Source organism: Eulemur rufifrons, chromosome 13 (genome assembly GCF_041146395.1).
Source record: "Eulemur rufifrons isolate Redbay chromosome 13, OSU_ERuf_1, whole genome shotgun sequence".
Classification (NCBI taxonomy): Eukaryota; Metazoa; Chordata; class Mammalia; order Primates; family Lemuridae; genus Eulemur; species Eulemur rufifrons.
This window is the reverse complement of record NC_090995.1, coordinates 15280628-15301557: the sequence shown is the minus strand read 5'-3', so window position 1 is coordinate 15301557 and position 20930 is coordinate 15280628. Positions and strand designations below refer to the sequence as shown.

The window sequence follows — 20930 nt, the reverse complement described above, 5'->3', positions numbered from 1 at the left end:
TTTACAACAGGACGACAGGGAAGTTGGCCACATCAGTTGACTCTTCCTCTCATGAAAGATCTCTCTGTAGCGTGCGGTGCTGTTGGTAGCATTTTACCCACAGAACCTCTTCTAAAATTGGAGTCGGTCCCCTCAGACCCCGCCGCTGCTTTGTCAGCTGAGTTGTGTGATGCTCCGAATGCTTCGCTGTCGTTTCACCACTGCCCACGTGCCGTCATCGGGGGCAGAGTCCGTCATCGGGGGCAGAGTCCGTCTCGGGAAGCCGGTGTCTTTGCTCGTCCGTGAGAAGCAACTCCTCATCCATTCGAGCTTTATCATGAAATTCCAGCAGCTCAGTCGCATCTCAGGCTCCGCTTCTAATTCTAGTTCTCTTCTGTTTCTAGCACATCTGCAGTTATTTCCTCCAAGGAAGTTTTGAACCCCTCAGAGTCATCCGTGAAGCTTGGAATCAACTTCCAAACTCCAGATGATGTTGGTTTTTGGCCTCCTGCTGTGTGAACCACGGGTGTTCTTAACGGCATCTGTAACGGTGCATCCTTTCCAGAAGGTTCCAGTTTACTTTGCCCAGATTCGTAAGAGGAATCACCACCTATGGCAGCTATAGCTTTGCAAATTGTATCTCTCAAAAAATAAAGACTTGACATTAGTCCTTGAGCCCTAGGCTGCAGAGTGAGTGTTGTGTGAGAGGCACGGAAACAGCACTAATCTCCCACGTCGCCGTGAGCTCTCGGGCGACCAGGGGCCTCGTCAACAAGCAACAGTGTTTTGAAAGGAATATTTTTTCCTGAGCAGTAGGTCTCCGCAGTGGGCTTAAAACATTCAGTAAACCATGCTGAAAACGGATGTGCTGTCAGCCAGGCTTTGCTGTTCCATTCATAGAGCACAGGCAGAGCAGAGTTAGCAGGATTCTTACGGGCCCTGGGATTTGGGGATGGCAAATGAGCACTGGCTTCAGCTTGAAGTCACCAGACGCATTAACCCCTAACGAGAGTCGGCCTGTCCTTTGCAGCGTGGGCTTTGAAGCCCGGTCTTGACTTCTCCTCTCTAGCTGTGGACGTCCCAGATGGCATCTTATTCTGATGGAAAGCTGTTTTGTCTCCACTGAAAATCTGTCGTTCAGTGTAGCCAGTTTGGTCAGTGATCTTAGCTCGATCTTCTGGACAGCCCGCCGCACGTTGTACGTCAGCACTTGCTGCTTCGCCTCGCCTTTTACGCTAGGGAGACGGCTGCTTTCCTGAAACCTCGTGAACCAAGCCCTGCTCGCTTAGACTTTCCTCCTGCAGCTTCCTCCCCTCTCTGAGCCTTCCTGGAATCGAAGAGAAGTGGGGCCTTGCTCTGCATTAGGCTTTGGCTTAGGGGACTGTCGTGGTTGGGCCTCTCTCCACACCACTCACACTCTCTCCACATCAGCAGTAACAAGGCTGTTTTGCTTCCTGATCGTCTGCCTGTCGCTGGAGCAGCACTTTTAACTTTCTTCAAGAACATTCCTTTGTATTCACAGCTTCTGACCGTTTGCCACAAGAGGTCTGGCTTTTGGCTTCTCCTGGCTTTTGACTTGTCTTCCTTACTAAGCTTAGTCATTTCTAGCTGTTGTTACTAAGCTCAATCATTTCTATCTACAGTGACGGCCGAGCGAGGACACGGAGGCAGAATCTGCAGGACTTGGTGACCGTGTTGCCAAGGGTCCTCGAGGGGGAGAGAGGAACCTGGAACGGTGACCAGGTTTCTGGTTTGGCAAAATCAGTCATGTTCTTTTCTGGAGAGGGAGAGTATAGGCTGGGTCAGGTGGGAGAGCTCAGTTTCCCTGGCGTGAGAGTCACCTGTGGGGGCTTCAGTCCTATTAGGTGTTGAGACCCAAGGGACTGACATTGACAGACAGCATCACCACCAGGAGCGTGGTAGTTGATGGCAGTTAGGGCGAGAAGCTTGGACGAGGATTCGGGTTAATTCTGACGGGTGAGAGGCAAGACAGAGGAGGGACGAGAGGGGGAAGGAAGGACCACAGGGACAGAAGGAGTCAAAGCTGAGGAAGGAACAGAAACTTTTTCCAAGGACCGAGCACATCTTGTGAAATGCGGACAGTAGGTGACTGGAAATCGCTCTTTAGCGTTTAGGAACTGCTTGATTTTGACAGAATAATGTGGTTGGAATCCTGGAGGCAGGGCCTTGAGAGGCCAGTGGGAGCTGCGGTTTAGATGTCAGCGGTGGATTATCCCTGGAGGGGTCCCGTTGTGCTGAGAACACAGAAAAGCAGGTCAGGAAGGATGAAAGGGAGGTTTTCTGGAGTTCTGATAGGGGCAAGCCTAGAAAATTCTGTCATGTCGGGGGAGGTGTTAGTAGATGCAGTTCACCTTGCGCAGCGCAGGCTGAACTGCGGGATCCACTTACGTGCGGGTTTCCGTCCTCTGCCGCCCCCCAGACAGCAAGACCAACCCTCCCCCCTCCCCCTCCCCCTCCCCCTCCCCCTCCCCCTCCCCCTCCCCCTCCGCCTCTGCCTCCGCCTCCGTCCACTCAGTGCGAAGATGATGAGGATGAAGACCTTTATGATGATCCACTTCCACTTGATGAGAAGTAAATAGATTGACCCTTCCATATGGCTTCATTAACATTTTATTTTCTCTAGTCTACCTTATTGTAAAGATGTCGTGTACAATACGTACAACATACAAAGTGTGCCTCGGTGGACGGTTGGTCACTGGGAGGCTTCTGGCCGAGAGGAGGTCGGGAAGTAGTGTTCACAGCCGGTGTGACTCTCTTCGCACACTCAGCCCGCACTTGGCCGGTCTGCGGAGAACAGCACAGACGTGGGCAGAACCTCCCCGTCCACAGTCCTTGGGCCTGGCGTGGTGAGCACGGGCCGAGGCAGGCACGGAGCTGTCGGTTAGGGTCGCGCGGCCCCCGTCCCTCACCCCCGACGAGGGGCGACGGCAGGCCTGTGAGGACAGTGGCGGGTTCCAGCCGCGTATCCCCTGTAGTCCGACAGCTGAGGAGAGAACATCAGAACTCACTTTCCTTCACACTGGAGGCTGCTTAGGTGGTTGGAAGCGTGCTGCCTGCTCTGCAGCCTCGGGAACAGCTGCGCCCCCCCCCCCCCAAACCTGATCACAACAGCCGCAGCTCGAACAGCACGGTGCAGACATGCTCCGCCCCCTGCATTCGATATTTTCTACATAGTCTGAATTTTCTGGTGTAGTTGATGATGGTTTATTTATTTGATTTAAGAACATGTGTTTTGCAATATTTATGTAAAATAGTATGGCCATAACTAGAATCTCATTCTTTTTATGAAGTATTTGTTTAAAGGAATCCTATAACAATAGATGAAGATAGAGACTGAGCTTGTCATTTTAGGCATTGTCGACAAATTTTGGCTTTTGAGTTTGGAATCTTCCTTTTGGACTGTGTAGGACGACGATGTAACCCTTAGAAACTGCCTTTTATGAAAAGTCATAAGCACAGAATGAGTGAATTCATGTGCTTATATTCATTTGGTGAGATGAGCTTGTTTTTCAAAATTATCCAATTGTTCTTACCTTTGTGACTCATTTTCCAGATCTCAAGAGTCAGGATTATCATGTGTGTTTCTGAACACGTAAATGTACACAGTTGTTTCACAGCTGTTATCATGAAAGATAAGCTTCCTGAAGTCAGGTAGTACCATACTCATCCTCGCATGCCGTACGGCGCCTGGCTAGACGAATTCACTGTCAGAGTGTGCTCTGCTAGTCTGATCTCTCCCCACACACCTGCCAGATATTTAGTGAACTTTCATAAGATGATTATTTAATGTTCAGCTCTGTCAGGTAAGTTCCTTACATGTGTCTTTTTGACACATTTCAGTGATATTTCATTGCTGTAATGTTTTTTGCTATACTTTGTAATTTCCCTGAGTTCTGAAGCTACATAAGAGAATTGAAAACTTCATAACCCATCATTGCTGTTCTTAATAATTTACCCAAATCTGCATTGTTTATCTTGGTCATTCCCTTTATTCTCAGGATTTGGCTCTGAATGAATTTTGGCTTTTCTAGCAATCAGACTCAATACCCTTGAGTAAAAGTAATGGTTTAGATGATTATTAATTATGTAATCACTGACGTTTCTTCCACTTGTGAAAGTCTATGATTTTATAAGTCTAGGCTCTAAAAGTAGGATAGTAATAATTAAATCCACAGTACTGAATCTTTAAAAATGTTTGTTCTTATTTAGAGTGGAAAAAACAGGCTGTACCTGAGCTACTTCAAAGAAAATTTTATTCCTTATTTTCTTACATATATGTGAAATATATTAATGTATTCACTATTTTGAGTTTTTTCACTAAAAATCACTTAATGTTTTGACTAATGGTCTACTTTAGGGAACAGCATTTGAAATAATCTCAACTGATTAACCCTTTTAAGATTTTGTTTATAGTTACTAATTGATCACATAGATTTTTGCATGACATTTGTTTATTAAATCACTGCATAACTAGTAAACTTGCTTCAGTATCCCTTGTTAATTTGCAACTTGCTAGGATACTTAAAAAGCTAAAATTTTTAGTTTGTAGTTCCAAAGCACAAAACTGAAATAAAGAATATCCCAACTAGAAACCATCAAAACATCATTCTACTATATTTAGTTTAAGGAAAGAAGAAAAACGCACAAAATAAAAATAATTGGTCACTATATGAAATTTTACAATATTTTACCAAAATAATAGATAAAAGATGTAAATGGCCGGGTGCGGTGGCTCACGCCTGTAATCCTAGCACTCTGGGAGGCCGAGGCGGGTGGATCGCTCAAGGTCAGGAGTTCGAGACCAGCCTGAGCGAGACCCCGTCTCTACTAAAAATAGAAAGACATTATATGGTCAACTAAAAATCTATATAGAAAAAATTAGCCGGGCATGGTGGCGCATGCCTGTAGTCCCAGCTACTCGGGAGGCTGAGGCAGTAGGATCGCTTAAGCCGAGGAGTCTGAGGTTGCTGTGAGCTAAGCTGACGCCACGGCACTCTCTCTAGCCTGGGCAACAAAGTGAGACTCTGTCTCAACAAAAAAAAAAAAAAAAAAAAAAAAAAAGATGTAAATGAAGTATGATTCTGGGCATATTCTGGATATTTTTTAATGCTATAAATACAAGTTCCTAGTGCTTACACTAAATATTGTAGTCCTGCCTACCTACCTACTTGAAAAACAGCCATTTTTATGTTAATAATACAAATCTCAGTAAATATGGGGATTATTAGGATTTAGGATATATTGAATTATAAAGCAACATATTTAGGCTGTACTTTTGGGAAATTAACTTTAGCAGTGCAATAATCCTGATTAAATCTCATAGTAAATCGAATGTGTATTCTTTTAATCTAACAACTAGAAAGAAGCATCTGGACCCAGAAGCAAGTTGTAGGAATATCTGCTAAATTACAGGAGTATGTTTAGGCAAAGAAATGCATTGTGAATTCAGGCACTCTTAGCTAGAGGGCACGTTTTAAAGCCCTATACGTTCTATGACTGTAACCAGCTGTTGTAACTTGTAACGCTTATTTTGACAGTCTTTTGTGCCTACGGAACAGAACTAGAAGCCCTAGGATATATGAAAACAATTTTTATTTTTGTACAATTCCCATTTCTTTCTCAGCTCTCGTTTAGTAATCAGTGAACAGATGAGTCAGTAGGTCGCCGTCACTCAGACAGCGGAACCTGCCTGGGACCCTGGTGACCGCAGCCTGGAGCTCGGTGTGTCTCCAGCAGGGGGTGCTGGGGAGTCAGGGCTGCGGCACCTGCGTGGGGCTGAGGAGTTGAGCGACTCTGACAGTGCTGTGGGAGAACCTCTCGTGGCTGCTCTTGACTTTGTGACAGCTCACGCAGGGGGGGGAGGAACGGAGCAGCAGACAGACATTTCAGCAGTGTCAGTGTGGGCTGTGAGAATATAGCAGAGAAAAGCAATCTGGATAAAGACTTTTATAAAATAGATAAAACCAGTCTGTCCACACCAACAGGAAATTTCCCCAGCTCCCCTCAAAGGTGGCACAGACATTGTGTGTGTCTCGTCTTGCTCTTTTTGAAAGCTGTCCTTTTCCATTTCTCATACTGTGTTCTCAAACACGGCTGCTTAAAAGTCAGAGAATTTCCAGGAACCGAAGTGCACCCTTGTGTGTGCAGGTGGACATTTGTGGGTCCTCTCACTGCGGCTCATTTCTGACCACGTGGAACCTGCGCTGCCCTGAATTAGCCGTGGCTCTGTTTGCTCCTCTCTCTCCTCCTCTCTCTCCCTCTCATTTACATTCACCCTCAGCCACTGGGCCCAGAAAACTCGCCACGAGGTGGTCGAGTGTGATGGGTGAAATGGCTGGCGGTGGTGGTGCCAGATGAGTGCGCGTCACGTGTCAGGCGCTGGGTAGAGTCCCTGTTTCTCACCTTGGTGAAGTGAAACTTTCTCTCTCATTTCCTGTCTGAGCAAAGACTAGAATAGCTGTGACTCTGTAGGGGCTGTACTGGGTTAGCTTCCGTAGCTGTGTGCTAACTGGCCACAAGGAGGGAATGACAGTATGTGGATAAAGGGAAATTGTTACTAAAAAACGGAGAGTTTTCTTTTTATTTCTTTCCCGTCAAGAAAAAAGTACTTGAGTCATGGTTCCATTTAAAATGCTGGGAAACTAGAAATAACCTAGAGTTTCTATTGGCAAATAGTTAAAAGTTGTATATGCAATATTGTATCATGTTTCTATCCGAATAGCAAATGGATTGTGTTGATACCTGGAAAGATGCATTAAAAATGGTAAGTAAAAAACCTCCACAAACTCGTACCGACACTGACAGTTACAAAAATAGGTCTGTAAGGCACTTTACGACAAAGAAAGGTGTATTTCTATTGATGCAACTTTGATAAGCTGACAGGGCACACAATGAGAAGCGTAAAGTGACAGGTGTCTTCTGGAAAGCAATGATGGCCAGTTGTGTAGAGGAAACAGTAAATTTTAAGAAGATTGGGATTAAAATATAAGAATAATAAAAAGAAGGTTAATTGAAAGACAGTCTCCAAGGTGGAGTATCTGCCCAGATAAGTTGTGGAGCAGCATTTTCCCGAAGTGCTTTTTGCATAATTGTTTATAAAGGTTAACAGGTGTTACCTGTAGATAAAAGCATAGTAAAGCAGATTTGGGGTACTGTGTTTCATACAATTAGGCTGTTTGGTGCAGGACTCACTGGCGGCTGTGGTGGGCGTGTTCCAGGTGGGGGTGGGGGTGGGGGCAGACTCCCGAGTCCCTCCTCCAACAGACTCAGCTACCCGAGACCACAGAACTGCTGGTTTGGCTTGGCTCTGTTAGGGGACTAGTGTTCTGCAGAAGCACTTCGGGGAACATCCTGGAATGATCCTGGAGGTGTCCACGAGCCGGTGTGGGGGGTGCATGTTGGGGCTTTCGGGGGGCAAGTAGCCTGAGGAGGTGATCAGTTAAATGCTCCAGAGTCAGGGTGATTGGACGTCTTTTTGAACCATCTATATTTTGCTTTTGAATAAAAATAAATTCAGCTAATCTAAAAATAACCTTTGCTTTCAATATGAGAAGTACGCTCTATATGGGAGAAGTCAGACTTGAGAATCTGCGTTTGATTTGCGTTTAATCTGGTGACAAACACAGCATGTATCTCTTGGCTGCTTAAGGACCTGGCGGGGGATTCTGTTCGTGTTTAGGTGCGACCTGGCGGGTTTCTCCGCGTTCTCGTCTCCTGGCACTGTGCACTCGGTCGGGGTTGCCGGCGATGCACAGGGTGAACAGAGCCCCGGGCCGCCGTCTGCCCTCAGCCTCTGGACCCTCTGCACTGTCACCTCCCCGCAAACACTCCCCTCCTGGCTCCGATGACGACGACGCTCTGCTCACCGGGTCTGTCCTCTCTGGCCGGCGCGTCCGTCTTTGCTTCCCGGGCTCATCCTCCTCTGCTGACTCGCGTGTTTCACACACCAGCGTTGGCCCTTCCTTTCGTCCCCTGAGCTGGCTGCCTCGGTGATGTCCCTTAGTCTTGTGCCTCTCTGTACCCTCAGCACGGCGGTGACTTCCACGTCCATTTTCAGCTGAAAGCTGCCCGCTGTGCCCAGGTCCTGGGCATCTGACGCTCTATAGGTAAGCGCCGTCTCCCTCGTCCGCCAAGCCTGACGTGCCCGAGCCGAGTTTCCATGCTGTTCTCCGCTCCGCGACTCGCTCTTTCCGTCCTGTGCTCACGGGCCACCGGCCACCCGGGTTTCCTCCCCGGTCCCTAGTTGTCCTGTCTGCGCTGACGCCGCTGTCGTCCAGGCCACCGCAGTCTCTAACTGGCGTCACTGCGGTTTCCTCTTCCCGAGCCCCCACCGCCCCCCCGTCCGGTCCGTGTCTACAGGGCAGGGGGTCGTCTGTTCGAAATGTACACCTGATCACGGTCCCGTTTCCAAGCCTGCTGACGGCTGTAGCTGAACGCTGACCTCCTGAGCGAAAGCCCGGCTCTCCGGCACGGCCGGGGACTGCCTTTGTGTCGCGGGGCACGGGCTGTGCCCAGTCCCCAGCCTGCTGCTGTGTGTCATTGCGCCTGTCACGTGCCGCGCCTCGCGGGCCGTCTCAGTTCCCGGCCGCCTCCGTGCACGGCCTGCCTCTGCCCGGGGCGGCCTCCCGCGTCTCCTCTGCGCGGCCGGCTGCTCCTCACGGTTCGGTTGTCACCGAATGTCCAGCGAGGGTTTGTGCCCTGCTCACTGGTCACCACTCGTGTCGCTCGTGCGCTGGTGTCAACTGTGGAGAGCAGAGGCCGCGTCGGCTTCCTCCCCCCTCCCGCGTCGGCTCCCCCCCCTCCCGCGTCGGCTCCCCTCCCCCCCGCGTCGGCTCCCCTCCCCCCCCCCCGTCGGCTCCCCTCCCCCCCTTGTCGGCTCCCCTCCCCTCCCCCCGTCGGCTCCCCCCCCCCTTGTCGGCTCCCCTCCCCCCCCTTGTCGGCTCCCCCCCCCCCGCGTCGGCTCCCCCCTCCCCCCCCCGTCGGCTCCCCCCTCCCCCCTGTGGGCTCCCCTCCCCTCCCCCCGTCGGCTCCCCTCCCCCCCCCCCCCCCCCCCCCGTCGGCTCGGTCGCAGCGTGTGCTGTTTCTTGTTGAATGAGCAAGAAAATGCAAGTGGCTGAGTGAATTCGGAGCTGAAACAACACGCACAGATGTCATGAGTTTCTCATTACGTTCCTTTGTGTTCACTGCAACGTCGTCCATTCTGAACATGGTCGGCCAGCTCGGTCACTTGTTGCACCCGGCACGTACCGATTCAGCGCAGCGCGAGGGCACAGATGAGTGATGGCGAGGTACGAAGGACAAGTGGTAGCGACAGTGAGGGACGAGGAGACAGCTGCCGTGCGGCGGAGCAGGCACTCCGACCAGGGGTCGCACGAGCCGCATCGGGGCCCCGCGCACAGAGCGAGTGTCGTCCGGGGTGGCTCTGAAGGGCGGTGACGCAGGCTGGGCTGTCCAGCGGGGGCAGGAGGGCGGCAGGGCCTCGCCCCGAGTCACGGGGCGGCCGCGGGGAGAGGGGAAGGGCAGAGCGTCCCTTGGTCCCGACGCCCGTCAGGTTCCTGGGTGGCTGGGAGCAGACATGAAGAGGCTGGGTGGCAAGGTAGCTCGAGAAGATTCATCCAGGTGCTTCCATTCCTGGGTCTGAGCGGGGACAGGCCGCGTGGCCGCACCGAGAACAGCCGTGGGGATGCGGGGGAGGCTCGGGACGGGCAGAGGGGAGCCCCGGGAGGGAGGAGCACTCGACACGCTAGGGGACACGCTAGGGGACGCGCTAGGGGACGCGCTAGGGGACGCGCTAGGGGGACGCGCTAGGGGACGCGCTAGGGGACGCGCTAGGGGGACGCGCTAGGGGACGCGCTAGGGGACGCGCTAGGGGACGCTAGGCGGGACGTCAGGGCCGCGGGAAGGCGCCACACAGGCGGCCACGGGGTCGGCGTTTCGGAGGGAGCAGTTCGCGGCCGGGGCTGAGGCGGTGCCGCTGGGAGCGAGGGGAGGAGACGGGCGTCCGGAGGGGAGAGGACAGACAGAGTCTAGAGACGTGACACAGTCCGCCTTGGGGGAGGAGGGAGCCGACCTCCAGGTTCCCGCCGGTCCGAGGACCTGAGCGGAGGGAGCCGGGGGGAGCACATTTTAAGAGGAAAAAAAAATCTTTTTTTTTTTTTTTTTTAAATTATCGAGTCTGAGGTAACGGTAGGATCCATATTCTGCGTGGACAAGTAAGTATTCATGGTAAACATTAGCGATCTGAGTGCAGGTTACAGGTGTCACCAGCAGCCAAACCTGCGGGTGCGCTTGGCACCGACACGGGGAGTGAAGACCCCGGAGACCCGCCGAGGACAGAACCCGGGGACGGGCGTGGGGACGGGGTATTAGTGAAAGAAACGTCCCCGCGACCAGAGCGGCGGGAGGACACAGCGCGACTCCCCGGAGAAGGCGTCACGTGCCAGCGACCACCGTGCTCATGACAGGAAGTGACGGGTTTCCTGTCGTAAGCTCGTTGGCATATTCACGACTGCACTGTGCTTCCGGCCTCGGCCTCGCGGAGTGGTTTGGAAACGCTGGATCTCAGTCAAAGGGCAGGGAGGGGAGCGTCCCTGGAAGGTCAGGGTGCCGTGTATGGGGAGGGCGCCGATTTCGTGCAGAGACCACTCAGTCAGACCGTGAAGCACTGTGTCTGCTCGGTGTGATTTTACTACCTACCACGTGGTTGGCCTGGCGATGGTTAGATTGTTCTCAAAGGGAGCCTGCGTTTACCGTCACCGCGGCGGTGGAGATGTCGCAGGTAGACGACAGGCAGCTAGAGAAGGCAGCTGTCCTCGGACAGCCCAGTGCAGTGCGTGGTCTCCCTTGATCAGGCTGTGGGGCTGCACGCACGCTGCCCCAGCTCCAGAGACACTGGTGTACAAAAAGCGGAACGGGATGCTGATTAAAAAAAACAGTGAAGTGTAACTAGGCAGACAAGCCGCTCCTGCCCGTGGGTCTCTGCGGGCCGCGGCCCAGCAGGGCTGAAAGGCCAGGAGGGGGTCTGGTGAGTGAGAGGTGCGCGGTGAGCCCTGGCGGGGTGCTCTTACTGCGATGCTGGGAGGCGGATTTGCGTGTTTACTACAGGCAGGTCCTGTTCCGGGGACTGTGAACCACAGCTGGCTGTCAGGGAGGGGCTGTGACGGGTGGGCAGGGTGCAGGGTCCCTAGACGAGTGACTCTGTCCGCAGTAATGGTCAACTAGACAGAACCTTCTAGGTGAGGACAAGCGCATTCTCTAAGGCTGACGACAAAGAATCGCGACACTCTCGTCCTCTAAGGGGACTCGCAGGCGGCATCTGTAATGCCGTGTTCATGTGCTAACACCCGGCGCGAGCGGATTCTGAAATGCATGAGAATGCTGTAGTAACTTCTCTCTGAACCTTGCAGGTTCTCCCGAAAAGCAAGTTGAACGTGCATCCTTGAATCAAGAGAACAGCGCTGCGAACCCGATGCGGAACGGACGGTCCAGCCCAGAGTCCAGAGATCAGCAGACTGGCCGGAAAACCTCCGCGAGCTCGTCGGCGCAGGGTCGGGTTCAGAAGCGCAGCGGTGAGTCTGAAAGCGATTTTGAATCGGATCCGCCTTCTCCCAAGAGCAGTGAGGAGGAGGAGCAGGAGGATGAGGAAGTCCTTCAGGGAGAACAGGATTTTAACGACGACGACACCGAGCCGGAGAACCTGGGTCACAGGCCGCTGCTCATGGATTCCGAAGAGGAGGAGGAGGAGAAGCGCAGCTCCGACTCGGACGACGAGCCGGCGAAGGCCCGGTACGGCCGCGGGAGCCCCGTGTGCGGAGAGGAGCCGGGCCGGGGACCGGCCCCCGGCCCCGGCCCGCCGCGCGTGGCCCCCGGGCAGGAGGTGGACGTGTTCGGCGCCGTCCCCTTCTCCGCGGTGCGCGCCCCGCAGGCCCGGCGCGCGGGGGACGGGGAGGCCCTCGCGGGGCGCCGGTTCCCCGCCGCGCGGCCGGAGCAGGAGGAGCCGGACGTGTTCTCGAAGGCGCCGTTCAGCAGGAAGGCGGACGCGGCCCCCGCCTGTCCCCGGAGCGTCGACGTCTTCGGCTCCGCCCCGTTCCAGCCCTTTCCCGCGGCCGCGAGCAGAAGCGGCAGCCGCGAGGACCTTTTCGGCCTCGTGCCCTTTGAGGACGTCGCCGGGAGCGCGCCGCCGAAGACCAAGCAGCGCGGCCTGCAGAAGCTGTCCTCGCGCCAGCGCCGCGCCAAGCACGACGCGGCCAAGGGCAACGGGAAGCGCCACCACGCGACGCCCGCGGGCGCCAGGAAGGCCCCGAAGCCGCCGTACCGCACCCCCGAGCGGGCGCGCAGGCACAGGAGGCCGGGCCGCCGGGACTCGCAGAGCAGCAGCGAGTTCTTGACCATCTCGGACTCGAAGGAGAACATCAGCGTGGCGCTGAGCGACGGGAAGGACCGGGCGAGCGCCCTGCCGCCCGAGGACGGCCTGCTGGACCCCTTCGGCGCCAAGCCCTTCCGGCCCGCCGAGCCGCCCTGGCTCCCCGCGCTGCAGGGCCGGGGCGACGCGCGCGCAGAGCCCGGGCGGCCGCGGCAGGGCGCGCTGCTCGGGTCCCTGCAGGCGGCGCTGCCCGGCGCGGACGCGCTGAAAACGGACGACTTCGGGGCCGTGCCCTTCACGGAGCTCGTGGTGCGGGGCGTCGGCCCGATCCCGCCCCCGCCCCCGCAGCCGCGCGCGGCCGAGCCCGACCCGTTCGGGGCCGCCCCGTTCCCGGCCAAGCCGTAGCCGCGCCGGGTCCCGTGTCCGAAAGTGCCCGAGAGTGCGGCGGTTTGATGAATCGGAGAGAAAATTGATTTGTGTCGCTCTTCCTGTCTCGTTCCTGGAGTCGATCAGAATAGGTGATTTTTAAATAAACCAAATAGAAAAAGGAAGCTTCTACAGGGTAGTGACTCGATGCCTTTTCCCCGCAGGAGCGAAGGGGCCGCGCGGTTCCCGCCACCCGCGCCGCGGGGACCGCACGGACCGCTCACGCGCGGGGACCGCGACGCTGTCGTCACTCTCGGTGGCGGAGTGTCACGTGTGTGTGTCTGCAGCCCAGGCTCAGGCCAGACCCAGCTTTTCAAACGAGGGTTATTTGCACTAGCACAGGTTGTGCTTGTGAAGTTTTTTAAGGTCTCTTCTAATTTCCACATAGTAAAAAACAATCTAATTCTCCTAAAGAATTAGAAAAATTATTTTCTGGAGAGTACATTCTGTACATCTTTCTCCAAAGCAGAGCCAGAAGTAACTGACTATTGTGCCTAAAACTGTTTTCATTTTTAAAAACAAGTGCCATTAATACGGAATATCTAATAAGTGTATGAAATAATACATCTATATTAATTGGCTCTAGCCATTCCACAGTATATACATGTCAAAACAACATGCTGTACATGATAAATATATGCAATTTTTGTCAATTAAGACATAAATTTTAAAAAATGGAATCCCTACACAGAAGCCTAGAACAAAAACATAGAGAAAAATATCTGACATTTGAAAAATGTAAAAGAAAAAAATGAGATAGCTACCAAGAAAAAACATTCAGTATTTTAGAAACACTTTATACTCTGTTTCTGAATGGCTCCTTGCCCCAAATTTTTAGTATCATGTCCCTAACAAAGCAGATTATTAGAAAAACTGGGAGTGAGGACGAGGGTTATGTAGAAATTTTATTTCAGGAAAAAAGCATGTAGCTGAAACCCTGAATTTTAAAGACGTTTACAATGTAAAATCATGTTGCATTTAATAATGTGCTTTATTAAATCACCACCTTCACCAAATAGTCCCCAAGTCATAGGCAACAGTTGTTACTTTTACTAGGTTTGAGGGTGGAGCAGTGTTGATAAAGCGCACAGGATGGTGACGGCCACCGAGCCTTAGGGGCAGGGTCCCTGCGTCCGCCACCAGTACCCCCTGCCCAGCTGGCCCGACCCTGGCGGGAGGTGGAGTGTGGTGAGGGACCAGCACTGGGACCCTGCCAGGGGGACCGTGTCTTTACCGAGAAGAACCCGGCTACCAAAATTGCCTTTTCCCCCCACCGTAAATCCTAATTACAAACTTGAGATTTTATAGAAACTGTGTTTAATGGTAGACAATACATCTATGAATTAATGTGAATACAGTATCCGTGTTCCTGCGTCTGTATCTATTTTAGGTTAAAATTAACTGTCCTTCCCTATCAGAGTAACATTTGGAAGTTTCTAGAACTGTGAAAGCAATTTACAAAAAGGGGCGGAAACTCTTATCAACTGGTACTCTCCTGGATTGCTATGTTTTAAATTAACTCTTCCAACCCAATCAAAGTATATTTTATGAGTCATCTTGCTAGAATCTCTTAATCATAGCGCCCCCGGGGGGATAAGCTATTTGCCTGTTTTCACAGTTCTGAACTTGGAAATAAGCAAAGTGTATGTAACTAAACCACATATTCTGTTTTTTCCCTTTTGCATGGTGAATCAGATACAAATTGGATAGGGATGCGGTGTGTGAGTTACAATGTAGCAGACGCAGGCCAAGCAGCGCATTGCTACTTAGAGTTGTGCTTTTAGAGCCCTGCTGCTCCGGTTACTTGTCCTTGTGCCAAAGGCAAATATTATGTTTGCACCATTTTTTTTTTCATATTCTCAGGTTGATTAATAACTGCTAATGCAAATGTTCAAGTAGATGTTCTTTAAAACGTTACAAAATAGGTTCAAGTGATACTTTCTTTTAAAAGTGAAGAGTTGATTACACATAGTAAATTCATGAACTACAGTAGGTTTGTATCAAACATAATTCTTTTTTTTAAAAGAAAATTTGTTGGTAGATGTGTACATAAGGTTTCTTTGACTTTTTCGTCCTTGGTCTCTGCTAGACCTCATGAGTTTCATCATTTAGAAGAGGTAATGGATGAATTAATATAGTCTCCTGTGGATATAACCACGAAATGCCTAGAATTTTACTTGTTTTTCAAGACACTGAATAATTTTAAATGATCCAGACACTGATGTGTAGACTCTTTGGCTTACAATGTTAGCAGAATTCTGCGGAAATAATTCTGACAACTTACAATATTTACTTACGTTCGTATGTTTATCCCAGCACAGCCCGGAAGTTTCCCTCTTCCTAGGTGGCAGCTCGGACGCAGTTGGGGCCCGGGGGGTGGAAATGGGGAGATCCCGCTGTGTTGCAGTCGAGGCGTTTCCCCGAGGGGTACAGACGGACGCCTGTTTTCCTCATTGCCCCCCGTCCGGGCCGCGGCGTTGGCTACCCCACACGGCCCACGCCAAGGTCGCTCTCAGGGGCATCACGAGACTAAAGCTGCCTGTGAGCGCCCGACAGGACGTGGCACACAGCGCCGTAGGGTTTGGCTCTGTTAAGGAATGGTCCGGTTTTAGTTGAAGGAAGGAAAGTTGAAAAAAATTATTACTATTATTTGGGTGTCCCGTGTGCTGCTTTGGGAAGTAGCCGTGACTCGAAACACGTGAACATCACACTGAGGGAAGTCAGGTGTTTCGGAGCTAGCAAAAATCTGAGGCCAAAGTTGCTTCCCAACAGCTTTAATAATGCTTGCTGATTTTAGGTAATTTAAAAAAGGGGACCATTTGCTTAATTATTTCAGTATCATCACTGCAGTCAAATGTTAGTCTTAAATCAGCTTTTTGTGGCATGGAAGAATGTTTCTGCTAAGACACAAAAATTGCTTGCTGTGTTTATCAGGTGGACGGGGAGAGGCGTTAGGATGGGTGCAGATTACCTGCCAAGGGTGTTTATTCCGAAGTGTGATTCTCTCCCCCACACCCCAGCTGCTGTGTGTGTGCGTTACCTGGGCACAGTGACGACGTTATCTGGATTTGCAGAGGGACACCACTCTGTGCCACCCTGTTCTGGTCCGACAGCCACGGCCTGGGCCTGCTGTCTCCCTGCCGCTGGCGGAAAGTGCCGGGTGGAGCCCGCGCCACGCTCCTGCCCACAGCCAGAGCCGCCTCCCGCCCGGTCGGTGTTAGGCTTTGGTGCTTCCCGCGGGCACCGTTGCTAGGAGGTACAGGTATCTTCAACGTCACTAGTTCTGAAGAGTTTGGGTACATTTGTTTTAATGAATATTTAGAATGTGCAGTGAGCATTTTCTTATTTTTTTCCTTTTTAGCAAATCTGTTACCATTTTAGGTCCCATGATTGAGCTGACAGTCTACTGTGAGGATAACATAAATGAATAGTTTATTTGAAAACTTTTATACTCAGTGGTGTTTTATACATTAAGATAAAAATCTGTGTGCACACGTGCGTGTACACACCGTGTCTCTACTGCGGAGGGAACGGGGACTTTTTAAAAAATGGGGTTGCGGCCACAGTCGTGTCTGAAAGAACACTCCCCCCTAGCGAGAGTTCACGAAAGCCACTGACAGAGTGAGGCAGATGGAGACACACGGGTCGCCCCTTAGGGTCACTCTTCCCTTACGGAGGTAGTGCTGCCTTCGAGAGAACTGTTTTTATTTCTGTGGTCCTTTTGTGATTGAAGTCATCTAACAGAAGCTACTTTTTAATCGCTGGCAAACAGCTTTAAGTGCACTTTCTTTGATTACACTTCCATTTTTTGTTAAACTTGAACTCTCTGAGGCCTTTTATTGTACCACTAAGCAAATAACTTTAACCTTTAAATAAACCGAATTTACATCTTTATTATGTTTCTAATTGTTATAAAACAAACTTGTTAAAGTATAACTTCAGTCTTCACATATAGCTGGGAAACTGTTATGAAACAGAATCAGTTGCTTTTTCCCCCCCATATGTGAGTGAGCACTAACAGATTTTATTATTTTATTGCCTTACATTGCTTATTCTTTTTGACTGAATTCTGTCCCTGATTCACTTTGTTTGAAATTTAAAGTTATTTTCTTACTGTATTTATCATACCTTACTGTTATAATCTGCTTTCTTTAAATGCAATAAATCCCAAATGGATTGCATATTCTTTATGATCAGTGACTTTTGAATTTTTCATTACTTACCATTACCTATTAAAAGTTTTGGATGGAAACTTCTATTCAGCTCTTTCATTCACACCGGAGACGTTAAGCCCCTATTATGTACCTACCAATGGAATGGAAGAATGAGTAAGATTAGATCCCTGTTCTTAAGAAACTCACGGTTTAGGATTTAGGTAAGAAAACCCATTTGACCTAGAATTTTTGCAATAGGGACACTTTAATAGCACTTTTTTTTCAGTCACTACAATTGCTGACACTTAGCTGATACTTAAGGTAAGGCAAAAACTTAGATTTTGAAGTACCTTTTGAATAACTTGTTTTACAGTTTTTGTATTATGTGTAACTTCTTAAACTCTTTAAAGATTATTAACATCTTTCATTAAAGAAAATATTGGTTATTTGGTTAAATAACACTTTAATCCTTGATTATGTCAGAAAAGAGGCTTTGACACATTAAAGAGAAAGCGTGTTTATTGGATTGACTAAGCTTGGCACAAGGTCACAATATTGTTTTATGTTTTTTTTATTTCATATAGAAAAAAATGCTCTTTTTATTTCTTTTTTTAAAAAAATTTAATTATACTATCTTTATTTTCTGCCACTTCAACTGCATGTTTTATTATGTCTTATTCCCCAAACTGGAGTCTTTAGATTGGTGGCCTGGGGAAAGATTCCTCTTACTTGTTATGAACTTTTTTTTTGAAGTAGTTAACATTTATCTAAAGTTCTGTGGAAAAATAAGGGCTTTGTGTCTTTTTTAATGAACGGTATAAAACAGCAAAATATCACAAATGATTGAAAAGTTACATTAAAAACAGTTTGCAATGTATCACTGTTCAAATTCATTGATAGTTAACTTCTTTAGAGACAAATATATGCTGTAATTTGAGCTACTTTCTTTTTTATTTCAGCATATTACAGGGGTACAAATGTTTAGGTTATGTATATTGCCTTTGCTCCGCCTGAGTCAGAGCTTCAAGCGTGTCCATCCCCCAGACGGTGCCCACCGCTGCCATTATGTATGTATAACCCATCCCCCCTCCCGTGTGCCCAACACACAGTGAATGTTATTGCTGTATGTGCCTTTAGGTGACGATCAGGGAAACCAATTTGATGGTGAGTACATGTGGTGCTTATTTTTCCATTCTTGGGATACCTCACTAGTAGAATGGGCTCCAGCTCCATCCAGGATAATACAAGAGGTGCTAGATCACCATTGTTTCTTACAGCTGAGTAGAACTCCATGGTGTACATAGACCACATTTTATTAATCCACTCACGTATTGATGGGCACTTGGGTTGTTTCCGTATCTTTGCATTTTTGTGAATTGTGCTGCTATAAACGTTGTAGTGCAGATGTCTTTTTTATAGAACGTCCTTTTTTCCTTTGGGTAGATGCCCAGTAATGGGATTGCTGGATCAAATGGTAGGTCTACTAGTAGCTCTTTGCGGTATCTCCATATTGCTTGCCACAGAGGTTGCACTAGTTTGCAGTCCCACCAGCAGTGTATGAGTGTTCCTATCTCGCTGCATCCACACCAGCATTTACTGTTTTGGGACTTTTTGATAAAGGCCATGCTCACTGGAGATAAGTGATATCTCATTGTGGTTTTGATGTGCATTTCCCTGATGATTAGAGATGTTGAGCATTTTTTCATATGTTTGTTGGCCATTAGTCTGTCTACTTTTGAAAAGCTTCTGTTCATGTCCTTTGCCCACTTTTTGATAGGGTTGTTTGATTTTTTTCTTGCTGATTTTCCTGAGTTCTAGATTCTAGTTTATCAGCCCTTTATCGGATGTGTAGCATGCGAAAATTTTTCCCATTCTGTAGGTTGTCTGCTCTCGTGATAGTTTCCTTGGCTGTACAGAAGCTTTTTAATTTGATCAGGTCCCATTTATTTTTATTGTTGCTGTGATTGCCTTTGGGGTCGTCTTCATAAATTCTTTGCCTAGGCCAATGTCTATAAGAGTTTTTCCCACATTTTCTTCTAGAATTCTAATAGTTTCACACCTTAGGTTTAAGTCTGTTATCCACCGTGATTTGATTTTTGTGAGGGGTGAAAGCTGTGGGTCCTGTTTGAGTCTTCTACATGTGGCTCTCCAGTTTTCCCAGCACCATTTATTGAATAAGGATTCTTTTCCCCAGAGTATGTTTTTGTCTGCTTTGTCAAACATTAGATGGCTGTATGAGAATGGTTTTATGTCTGGGTTCTCAGTTCTGTTCCACTGGTCTGTGTCCCCGTCCTTGTGCCAGTACCAAGCTGTTTTAGTTACTGTAGCCTTGTAGTAGAGTTTGAAGTCTGATAAGTTGATGCCTCCTAATTTGTTCTTTTTGCTTAAGATTGTTTTTGCTATACGGGGTCTTCTCTGGTTCCATACGAAGCATAAAATTATTTCTATATCTGCCAAAAATGATGTTGGTATTTTAATAGGGATTGCATTGAATCTGTAGATCACTTTAGATAATAGTAGACATTTTAACAATGTTGAGTCTGCCGACCCATGAGCATGGTATGGTTTTCTACCTGTTTACATCCTCTGCTATTTCCTTCCTCAGTGTTTCATAGTTCTCCCTGTAGAGGGAGAGGTCTGTTACCTCCTTGGTTAAATATATTCCTAGGTATTTTATTTTCTTTGGTGCTACTGTGAAGGGTATTGATTGGGTCTTTGATTTGGTTCTCAGTTTGACTGTTGTTGGCGTACAGGAATGCTACTGATTTCTGTACATTGATTTTGTATCCGGAGATTTTTTTTTTTTTTTTTTTGAGACAGAGTCTCACTCTGTTGCCCAGGCTAGAGTGAGTGCCGTGACGTCAGCCTAGCTCACAGCAACCTCAAACTCCTGAGCTCAAGCGATCCTCCTGTCTCAGCCTCCCGAGTAGCTGGGACTACAGGCATGCGCCACCATGCCCGGCTAATTTTTTCTATATATATTTTTAGCTGTCCATATAATTTCTTTCTATTTTTAGTAGAGGTGGGGTCTCGCTCTTGCTCAGGCTGGTCTCGAACTCCTGAGCTCAAACGATCCGCCCACCTCGGCCTCCCAGAGTGCTAGGATTACAGGCGTGAGCCACTGCGCCCGGCCTGTATCCGGAGATTTGCTGAATTTATCAGTTCCATTAGTCTCATGGCAGAATCTTTGGGGCTTTCTAAGTATAAAATCATATCATCAGCAAAGAGCTATAGTTTGACCTTTTCTGCCCCCATTTGGATGCCTTTGTTTTCTTTCTCCTGTCTGACTGCTGGGCTAGGACTCCCAGCACTATGCTGAACAGCAGTGGGGACAGTGCCAGCCTTGTCTTGCTCCGGCTCTAAGTGGGAGTGCTTTCAGGTTTCCCCCATTCAGTAAGATGTTGGCCGTGGGTTTGTCATATACGGCTTGTATCATTTTTAGGTAGGCCCTGTCTATGCCTATTTTCTTAAGCTTTCTTATCATAAAAGGGTGTTGAATTTTTTCCAAATGTTTTTTCTGCACCTATTGAGAGGATCATGTGGTCTTTGTTTTTGCTTCTATTTATGTGGTGAATCACATAGATTTGCATATGTTGAACCATCCCTGCATCTCTGGGATGAAGCCCCCTTGGCTGTGAAGGATTATTTTTTTGATAAGCACCTGGATTCGGTTTGCTAGGATTTCGTTGAGAATTTTTGCATCTGTGTCCATAAGGGATATTGGTCTGTAGTTTTCTTTTCTTGTTGCGTCCTTTCCTGGTTCTGGTATCAGGGTAAAATGTGTTGGGGAGGAGGATTCCTTCCTCCTTGACTTTGTGGAATAATTTCTGCAGGATGGGCACCAGTTCTTTTTGTAGGTCTGGTAAAATTTGGGTGTGAAATCCTCTTGCCCGGGACTTTTCTTTTTAGGAAGGTGTTTTATTGCTATTTCAATTTCAGTACTTGATATTGGTGTGTTCAGGAATTTTATTTCTTCCTGGTTGAGTCTG

At 49.1% G+C, this 20930-nt stretch overlaps 1 protein-coding gene across 5 annotated transcripts in view; it reads left to right on the top strand.

Annotated features, from left to right (window-relative positions):
• Positions 1-13360, top strand: part of BMP2K (BMP2 inducible kinase) — a 102004-nt gene extending 88644 nt beyond the window's left edge. For 4 of the 5 annotated variants that reach the window (XM_069485446.1, XM_069485447.1, XM_069485445.1 and 1 more), the window contains one exon: positions 11406-13359. In XM_069485446.1, coding sequence (XP_069341547.1) covers positions 11406-12766 — 1361 coding nt within the window. In that variant the 3' untranslated portion in view covers positions 12767-13359. Of the gene's footprint in view, positions 1-11405 lie in introns of all 5 variants that reach the window. The other variant, XM_069485443.1, reaches the window with a different exon arrangement.
• The last annotated feature ends 7570 nt before the right edge of the window (positions 13361-20930 follow it).